General features: G+C 57.5%; 1 protein-coding gene across 1 annotated transcript; it reads left to right on the top strand.

The window, feature by feature from the left end:
* The first annotated feature begins 3,317 nt into the window (after window positions 1-3,317).
* OTOS (otospiralin) lies at window positions 3,318-6,543 on the top strand. Its single transcript, XM_059927517.1, has 4 exons — window positions 3,318-3,340; window positions 5,585-5,687; window positions 5,800-5,826; window positions 6,356-6,543. Exons 1-4 carry the CDS (start codon window positions 3,320-3,322, stop codon window positions 6,538-6,540), a joined length of 336 nt encoding a protein of 111 aa, XP_059783500.1. The 5' UTR covers window positions 3,318-3,319; the 3' UTR covers window positions 6,541-6,543.
* The last annotated feature ends 3,384 nt before the right edge of the window (window positions 6,544-9,927 follow it).

The following is a 9,927-nucleotide window of genomic DNA, read 5'->3' as shown; positions in this document are numbered from 1 at the left end:
CCTAAAGCCTTGGCTCTGGGCCAGAGCCTGGGCTTGTCACCACGGGCCAGGCAGGGCCACATGGCTCTGAGCTGCCAGATTCACAAATACAAATACAGGCCCAGTTAGATTAGAATCTCAGATAATCAATGAATACTTTTTAGTATCGGGGTGTCCTGCATTTTACCTGTCCACCCGGCACCTGATGGGTCCCCGCTTCCTGGCCTCACTCCACCCCAGGCCAGGGTCCCCTCGGCTCAGGAGAAGGCCTCTCATGGAGTGAACCGGGACCTGGTCAGAAATTCTCACAGATCGTTTAAAGGAAGGAATGATTTTTATGAAGAATCACACGGGCCTTAGGCATGTAACTCCCAAATCTCGACTCTGCCTTCGCGGGCTTTGACCAGCTATCCTCGGATTCCAGTGAGCGTGGCGCCCCCTGGAGCCCACTCTCGGATGCGCCGTCCATGAGGTCAGGTATGGGATTCCTCAGAATGCTCGGGTCTGTCCCGGTTCCAACTTTCCAGAGTTCTCCAACCCACACTTGACAGTAGCTTCCGGCAATGTTCACCTCGAGTGGGCCTTTCCAAGGCAACTGAGTTTTCACGCAAAAAGCTCTGTTCACGTTCATTAGCTTTCATGGTATTTAATTAAATCCTTTTCTTAAAATGACAAATACAGTCAGGGCCTGTGGGTTTGGGAACAAAGAATGTGGCTGTGAGAGGTGTCCCATCCCCGTGCAGGAGCAGAGGGGCGGGCGCTTCTCGAGTGGACCTGGATCATGGCAGGGAGTGAGGGCAGCGCAGCTGGGCGCAGGGACAGCCGAGGGAGGAGCTGGCAGGACCCGGCTCTCACACTGACCAGGTGAACCTGGCCAAGCACTGACCTGACCCAGGTGTTCAGTCCGTGCTCTCACCCAGCCCCATGCACCCTGGCCAGGAGCTGTTCCAGGCCCGGGACACTCGGATAATCTCAGGAGCCTCGGGCTCAGAAAGGAAGTGGGCAGAACACGGAGCCAAGAAGGAGGGCAGTGTCACCTGCTGGGACCAGGGACGTGGGACAGAGTGACGTGGGCTGGGAGATGGGGAGGTTCCAGAGGAGGCGGGACTCCTGGGCTGGGGAGCAAGGCCCCCAGCGTTGAAGCGGCGGACACGTTCCAGGGCCCGAAAGCAAAGCGGGCTGGCCACAGGGGCCCCGGGAGCAGACTGGGTGAGCAGCGCGGACCCTTCCAGAAGCAGATCAACATGGCGGGTGGAGGCCCGCTGAGGGTGGCCCTGGGAGGGGCCCAGGGAGGAGGGGCCTCCATAAGCACCGTGCAGGGGGGCCTGTGTCCCGGAGGACCTGCGGCTTTAGGACTTCATAATGAACAGGGCTCTGGCTTGCGTTGGGACGGCTGAAGGAACTGCGACCCAAGCGCCCTCCTGCCCTTCAGGAGACCCGAGGTGGGCCGGGGGCTTGTCCTCAGGGGCGCGGGCTCTGGTGTGTGCGGGGCTCAGGCGCCGTAGCAGGAGGCCACGCTTGGTCTTCCCGAGCTGGCAGCAGGGGGCGCCCCGAGACCTCCTAATGGGAGAAACTGCGGCACTGGCCGGGTGTGGGGGGGCGGGCGGGGACCGGAACCAGGCCTCCCCTGGGGCAGGCGGAGCGGCAGAGGTGAAGGGTCCCCAGGTCGGCCGCCCTGGCCCCGCCTTCCCGCACAGCTGGCAGAGCCCCGCAGCCCGGCCCCTCTCTCTGCCTGGGTAGCAAAGAGGGAGACGGGCAGCTTCCGTCCACTTCGTCCGCCAAGACCCGTATCTTGCGACCAGAGCTGCTTCTCACCGCAGGCAGGTGGGACCTTCGGAGGCCTCCGAGGCGTCCACAGGAAGGGCGCTGTGCCAGGGCAGGGGCAGGGGCAGGGGCAGGGGCAGGGACAGGGACAGGGGCTGTCAACCAGGCTTCAGAGATTTCACACCACCAACCTGGGCCCCACCCCTGAACCATTGTATTAGCATCCTGCCTCAGGAGCCTGGGGGCTGGAAACCCTGACTATTTAAAAGCTCTGCAGGTGGTCCCCATGTGCAGCCAGGATTAGAACTTCTTTGGACAGCAGCTCTCAAAGCCTGGCCCTAGATCTGCTGAGCACCCCTGGTAATGTGAGAGAAATGCAGAGTCCTGGGCCCACCCCTGAGCTCCTGAATCAGAACTGTGAGAGGTAGGGGCCCAGGGATCTGCATTCTGCCACGTCCCCTAGGTGATTCTGACACTGCCCAGGTGGAGAACCCGCTCGTGCGTGCCTCCCTACCCTAAATGTGCTCTGGGACCAGCAGCATAGACATCTCCTGGGAGCCTTGAGGGATGCAGAGCCCCAGGCTCTACCTCCAACCTGCTGAATCAGAACTGCATTTTAACAGGATCCCTGGGCGATCTGTACATAGTGTGAGAACCACTGCTTTGGGGTCCCACTGAAAAAGAACAGTACATGGCTGGGTGTGCAGAGCCCCCGCAAGGGTCACTGGGGGAAGCCTCCCTGGTGAGGGGGTGACGGGGCCATCCTCCAGGGGGCAGAGGTGTGGGGCCCAGTTGGGGTTCTGCAGATGAGGTTCTCCAGGTGGGACCCTTCAGGTGGAGCCCCTCCAGGTAGAGCCCTCCAGGTGCGGCCCAAGACGGTCTGTGCACAGGCCAGCAAGGGAGAGGAGCTTGAAGAACTCAGGAGGCAAGAAAAGGTTGGGGGTGGACACACCTGGGGGTGGTTATGGAAGACCCAGGAGGCTGACCCAGGCCAGCAGATCAGAAAGCTAAATAACAGGGAGCTTGGGGTGGTGGGGTTTTTAAAAAAAATTTTTTCCATTATAAAAGTAAATAAACTTATGGTTACCAAAGGTGAAAGGTGGGGGAGGGATAAATTAGGAGTTTGGGATTAACATATACACACTCCTATGTATAAAATAATCAACAAGGATCTACTGTACGGCACAGGGAGGAACTCTACTCAATATTCTGCAATAACCTATATGGGAAAAGAATCTGAAAAAGAATGGAAATATGTACATGTATAACTGAATCACTTGGCTGTACACCTGAAACTAACAACATTGTAAATCAACTATACCCCAATATAAAATAAAAATTAAGTTAAAAAAATAAAAGTAATGAATTAAGGAAAATACGAATACCCAGAAAGAAGGAAAAACATGTATACCCATAGCTCCCAACAGCATCACTGCTCATTACTTGTGGCCTTTTTCTATGTATAGTTTTTTCTGTTAAGTAGTCAGTTATAAAATAAGTACTTGTAATTTTATTTCATTTTCCCCAACATCACAGGGATGTTTGCACATCATCTTCAGACATGGAATCGTTAGTGATGGACAACGTGGTGATGACGGTAGCAAGACTGGCTGGTCCCCGCTCCCCGCCGCACCCCGGCCAGTTGCACACGTCCCCCCAGAGCACTGGCGGTCCCAGGCCCACCGCAACGGGGGGCCCGAAACACACAGACGCAAGACTCCGCGGGGCCTGGCTCCCGCCCGCCCTTCCAGACTTCACCTCCTCAGCTCCCCACACTGCATAAGGCCTGTTCCTACCTAAGCCCCGGGTCCCCTTAGTGGCCCTGTTGGGTAGGGTATTGGAGCCGAGAGAGGCGCCCAGGGGATTAGAGGGGTCAGGAGGGACTCGGGAGTTGGTTCTCTGGCCGGACATCAATGGTGCCGTTCGCAGTGGTCAAGGGCCTCCGTCGTCCACGGCACCAAGTGCAAGATCAAGTCCTGAAGCCAAGTGCCTACAGGAGGCACAGCTGTGGGTGACCAGGCAGCTGCTGTCACCGCCCCTTAGTGGGAATAAGGGGTAAAGGCTGTGGGGTTGGCTGGTAGCTTCTAAGTGTGCTGGAGAATTTGGGGAAAGGAAATGATGAGCTCAGAGCTTAAAATTCCCAGCCAGGGGCAGATAGAGAACCAGAAAGCGTCTATGCTGTGCAGAAAAGCCCCTCAGACAGGCCTGCCCGCAAGGCTGGCCCTGGGCTGGAGGCTCCCGGGAGGGTCCCCAGCCCCCTCGTGGAGGAGAGGGCCTCACGGCCCCTAAACGTTTGTGCCAAGTGAGGCTCATGCGGAGTGCCGCTTCCTCCTGGGAGTCTGGAACCTTCACCAGGCACAGGTGCCCGCAACCACCCCCAGGAAAAGCCCCAGGCGCTGTGTCTCTGAGGGGCTCCCCGGGGAGACAGCACCTCACAGGTGTCACGGCTGGTGGTGGGGAGCTAAGCGTGTCATGTGAGGGGAGGGGGCTCTGGAAGCTCACGCCTGGTCCCCAACTTGTCCCTGCGCCCCTTCCTTTTACCGATATTGCTTTGTATCCTTTATCTGTCCTGAATCCAGCTGTGAGCGCGGCCTCTGCTGAGTCCTGGGGGCCCCCTAGTGAACCTGGGAGAGGTTTTGGGGACCCCGACACAGTTACCAAGTGCCCACCTGAGGACCCCAGCTCAGCTTCCCTAAAAGAATTTCTCCCTTGGAGGCACAGGGTCCGACTTCTGAAAATAAAACCCAAAGTTCAGCCTGGTGTGTGACCGCATCACAGGCAGGTTGAACACATGACTCTCGGGTCCCATCTCTGAAAGTCTGGGCATTCTGGGGGGAAGAATAGCCCCTCCTCACTTGGGTGGGGACGTGTGAGCAGATTCTGGTGGAGCCGGGGACCCGAACCCCTAAATTCTGCTGGGGCTTCTTTGCCAGAAGACATCCTTCCTGCCCATCTGGGGGCCAGTCCCCTCACACCTGAGTAACCTGTAATGGTCACCCGCTAAGTAGCTGTCTTGCGTGGCGACAGACTTAATCACTGCTTATAAGCCCGAAGGCGCCAGTCTGGGGATGGGACATCAGGCTGGACACCCTCGCTTCCTGCCTGTCACGCGGCTCAGCGGTGACCTGTCGGTGGGGGCTGCTGACCCAGGGCTGCTATTGGCTCCCCGAGGGTCCCGTCCTGCCTGCCTGTCCCTGGGGCAGCTCTGTGATTACCCTGGTCCCACAAGGGGGGCATCGCAGCCCCAATGTCACACTTAGAATGTCTTTCTCTCCTGGTAGAAAGGAAATTGGGTTTATTTTGAGTACCAATGTTGAATTCAATCCTAAAAATCTTGGGCCTGTGCAAAAATGTTTTTCTCCCAATTTGATCTTTGGATCAGATTCCCAAAAGTGGACTCCTGGGAGTTGGCTGCCAGCAGGGTCACAGGAGCCCTCAGTCCTCTGGGCGGGGATGAAATATTCAGTTTGAAGGTTCACGGAGGTGACGTCTGTCCCTCGTCCCTGGCCTTTTATAAAGAGGAGCTTGTGCGCTGGCAGCAGATGCCCATCAGGCTACACGGCTGGGGGACAGCAGCTGCAAGGTAACCTCTGGGGAGGGCAGATGCGGCGGGGACATTCCTTAAATAGTTAAATTCAATAAGGCCAACTGATTCTGCCTCGGGGGTTTAGCCTCCGAAGAACGGTTTGAAGCCGCTGAAATTGAAATTGTCATGAAAACACTGACAACTTCTCTTTTTACCAGAGCTGTTTTCCCAGGAGTGGCCCACTTGTGGGTGGCGGGGAGAAGTGGCGGTCCGAAGGGTGGGTGGTCTCACCTGTGTGGGTTCCTCCTGCTGCAGGTGGACCTGAGCACCGTCGGTCGGTGGGGGACGGGCCTGGGGAAGATGAAGACCTGCCTGGTGCCCGGGCTGGCCCTCTGCCTCCTGCTGGGGCCTCTGGCAGGTGAGGGGCTGCCTGTCCGCCTGTGCTGTCCTGTCTAGGCACTGGGGTACCGGTGGGTGGTGAGGTCCTTCCTGGGGGGCCTCTGGGGTGACTTTTCTCCCTTCCCTCGCAGGGGCCAAGCCGGTGCCGGAGGAAGGAGGTACCGTATTGCTTTCCCGGTTCTGGTCCACGTGTCTGGGGGGTGGTGGGGGTAGAAGAGTGGCCGGGTGGGAGCTGGCCTCTGTGCAGAGCAGGGGAAGTGGGAGCCCCGGGTCAGGCGGAGGCTGAGCCGCACAGGCAGAGGGACTGGAGCCTCTTCCCTGGGCCCTGTCCTCCCGCCACTGGGGACACACCGGGCAGGAGAGACCCTCTGAGCCCCCGAGGACCCCAGCCTTCTCATCTCAGGCACCTCGTCCCACCTTGGTGCAGAGCATCCAGACTCCAAGGCTGGGGGCTGTGGTCTCCTCTGAATCCCACCCGGGTGCCCTACATCCCACCGTGGCGATTCAGTCCTGCTCAGCGTCTCCAGGATGGGCCAGACTCCGCCCTTCTCCCCTCCTCTGTCCCCCAGGCCAGGAGTCCTGAGGGGCAGGGCTGGTGTTACCCCTGGCTGCTCCTCGGTGACCAGGCTCAGTGCCTCCGGGCAGGACCGGATGGGTCAGCCCCTGAGCCAGTTGTCCTCCCTCCAGACCCCTACGCGGAGCTGCCGGCCATGCCCTACTGGCCTTTCTCCACGTCCGACTTCTGGAACTATGTGCAGCACTTCCAGGCCCTGGGGGCCTACCCCCAGCTGGAGGACATGGCCCGCACCTTCTTCGCCCACTTCCCCCTGGGGACCACCCTGGGCTTCCACGTCCCCTACAGGGAGGAGTGAGCATCCGGGGCAGGGGGGCCCCCACCCCGTGGGAGTCTGGCCGGCCTCGTACTGAATAAACTCCTGACTTGAATGCACGACGCACATGGTGGTCTTCTTGGTTTTCTTCGGAGAAGCATCTCCACTCTGCTCCACTTACTCTCTCGTTTGACAAATCAGCCCCTCTTGACCATCAGGGAACACGTCTTAGAAAGGCCTGTGCATGATTTCTGTCCCCAGAGCACCAACTGCGACTCCCCCGTCCTCACACTGACCCTAGGAGGATCCCTGGAGTGTAGGTGGGGAAACTGAGGCAAGCAGACAGTAGGTAACTGCCTGGCTTGTTGGCGGGACCCAGGTCCCGTCCAGGCAGCTGCGCCCCAGGAACCGCCCCCCGCCGCCCCTTGGCCACCGAGCTGGACAGCAGGCAGACCCACAGCGGCCTCCCCTGGGCTGGGCGCCCTGCCGGGGCTCCACCCCCCACGCTCAACTCACACCAGGGCAGCTGGTCTGTGGGGATCACCAGGTGCCTGGGTGCTGGGTCTGCAGGCAGAAGGGCCTCCAAAACATGACCACCAGCAGTGCAGATTCGGGGACTTGCGGGGAGTGGGGCTGCCTGCCCTGGGCACAGCCAGGGCGCATGAGCTTCAGGCCAAGCCCCATCAGATGGCAAAGAAATCGGTTTAATGGGCTGCAACCTGCTTTTCTTTTAAAATAAAATAATAGAAAATACTTCCTATTTAACTTTAGACACTAGTATTTGTACTAGCACCTAACCGTAGAAACCATTACACATAATAAGAATTTTGTAAGGTTTTGTGAAACTCGTGTGCCGCGTGTTCTGTTCGTTGGAAATATGTGATGGGAATGAATTCCATCCTGTGTGCAGCCTCAAGGGTCTGCAGGCTGTCCTTTAAGGTGAGTGAGAAGTAGGGGTTATTCTGAGAGTTCTCTCCTGGGACCCTGGCATGGACACCCAGCTGTGCTGGGAGGGACCTGGGAGGGGGAGGGGAGGTGGCCGCGGTGCCCAGGCAGTGGCTGCCCACTGGCCCCAGCCGTGCAGCAAGGCTTCCTGCCCTCACCTCTGTCTCCACCTCCTGTGGCCAACGGGTAGCTTCCCTCCCTGTGTCCAGGCTTCAATTGGAAAGAGGAAGAATCTGCTGGCCTAGCCTGTCGCTTCGGGAAAAACCAGTACATTCTTTGTTTCTTTTCCCCCTTGAGCTGGTCTGAGTTTGGTTTCTGTAAATTAACTGCGCGCGCGCGCACACACACACACACACACACGTCCCGACTCCTAGGAGAGTCCACTTGTGGCAGCTGGGCCTTGACCAAATGTACCAGACGAAAGGCACCCTCACCGCCTGGACATGGTGCCGACCTGTGTGCTAATTCATGCGCGTGCGTGTGTGTTTTTGTGTGTGTGTGGTCATTTACATATCACTTGGATTTTCATGCACCCAGTTACGTCAAGCATTGGAGAATGACGGCTCCAGATGCCCCTCAAAAGTGCTCGAAGGACTGCCTCCCGTGTGCCTTCCGGGGAAGCCCCTGGGGTGCCCTGGCCAGAGCTGGGTCCCCTCTTGGACACACCCATGACCACCCAGGACACACAGCTGCATTATTACGTGTCTTCAAAGTCCCAGCTGCCCTCCTTCTGTTCTCAGAAGAAGAAAGCCCCACCCTCAAGCAACCCTCAGCAGATGCCCTACCTGCCTGCCCTGTGGCCCCGGGGGCACCTGGCTCCCCATTTAGGACTCAGGTTTGGCCGTGACCCTCTCTGTTCACCTGCGCACACACAGCTTCCCTTCTCTTCTGTGCACCCCTCCTGGTTTCCCTTCACAGTCAGACCTGGTGGCGGGGGACCCCTCCACTTCCTGCCCCACGTCCTCAGCCGGCTTCACCCCTCAATGCTCGCTACCAACAAGCACCACCGGCAGCCGCTGTCTTCTCATCCCTGCCTCTGCCGCTCCTGGGGGACCACACGCCCGCTGTGCCCGGCAGTCAATGCCCGTGTCGACTGAAAAAAACGCACAACCTAAAAGTTGAGAATTATGTTTGATTTGGCAGACGTACTGAGGACTTAAGCTCAGGAGACAGCCTCTCAGATCGATGGTCCTGAAGAGGGAAGGGAGGAGCCAGGAGCTATAGGAGTTTTTGCGGAAAAAGACTAGGTAGTTGGGACATCAAAAGATTCCTGCTAATTAAAGAAAACCAGACATCTCAAGTTAATGAGTTTAGTGCTTTTCTATGTATGGGAAGATGCAAGCGTCTGGGCTTATTGAAATTATTCCTTTGATATGCACCTTAACTATCTAGGGCCAGGATCCTGCTTTCCTCCATCCTGAATCCCCTCAGGGTGCACAGTGGGAGCCGCTGCAGAGGCTGACGGCCTGATGGCCTCAACATCCTTTGTTTATCAGGCCTCAACATCCTTTGTTTACTGCTACGGCCAGCGACATTCTTTGCCCACACCTGTTGTCCTGGAGCAGTCACCAGTAGGGTCCCTTTCACTCTCAAAGGATGTGGTCTGGACGTGATCGCCCAGCGACAGCCCCAATCCCCTAGCGCTCTCGGGGAGTCCCCCAATCCGACCCTGACCTTCCACCTCTGTGACGTCACTGTCCTGGTTCTGTTCGTCCATAGACATCAGTGTCCCCTGGGGCGGACCCTGTGCCCCGCTCTCCTGGAGGCCTCACCCCTCCACAGGAATGGGGGTCCCTGTGCTTTGAAACTACTCAGAAGGGGAGTTGGCTGGTACCGTGGACTCAGGCTTCACTGGTCTGACCTTCCCGCGGGCACTTGGGGTGACTCGTGTCATGGTGACATTGGAGGCTCACCCACCCGGCCAGTCACTTTCCCTTCTCCCTTGGCCCTGCGCTGTCCACCCACGCCTGACCCGGGCCACAATCCCTGCTCAATCTAGGCTCAATTCCTGTCTCCCTGGAACCACCCTCCCCCTCCCCCTCCCCCTCCCCCACCCCTACTTCTCTGGCAGCCCAGCCCCCAAGCCTACCTACTTTTAAAAGTCTAGTTCAAATATCTCATGTTCTCCTTCCCCACCACCCCTTCCCCTCTCCCTCTTTCCCTCGTTTCTCTCTCATTCACATTCTTTTTTAAAACTTATGATAAAATACATACAACGTAACATTTACTATATAAACTATTTTTGAGGCATTAAGTGCATTCACATTGTTATGCAACCATCATCACCATCCATCTTCAGCCTATTTCTTCTTCCCATTAAGCACTAACTCCCCCTCCCCCTCCCCCAGCCCCATTCTACTTTCTGTCTCTATGAATTTGATTACTCTGCGTACCTCATGTAAGCGGAATCATACAGTATTTGTCTTTTGGAGATTTCACTAAGCATAATGTCCTCAAGGTTCATCCACATTGGAGCAGCTGTTA

The sequence above is a fragment of the Balaenoptera ricei genome, chromosome 7 (genome assembly GCF_028023285.1).
Source record: "Balaenoptera ricei isolate mBalRic1 chromosome 7, mBalRic1.hap2, whole genome shotgun sequence".
In the NCBI taxonomy this organism is placed as follows: Eukaryota; Metazoa; Chordata; class Mammalia; order Artiodactyla; family Balaenopteridae; genus Balaenoptera; species Balaenoptera ricei.
This window is presented reverse-complemented; position numbering and strand designations above follow the sequence as displayed.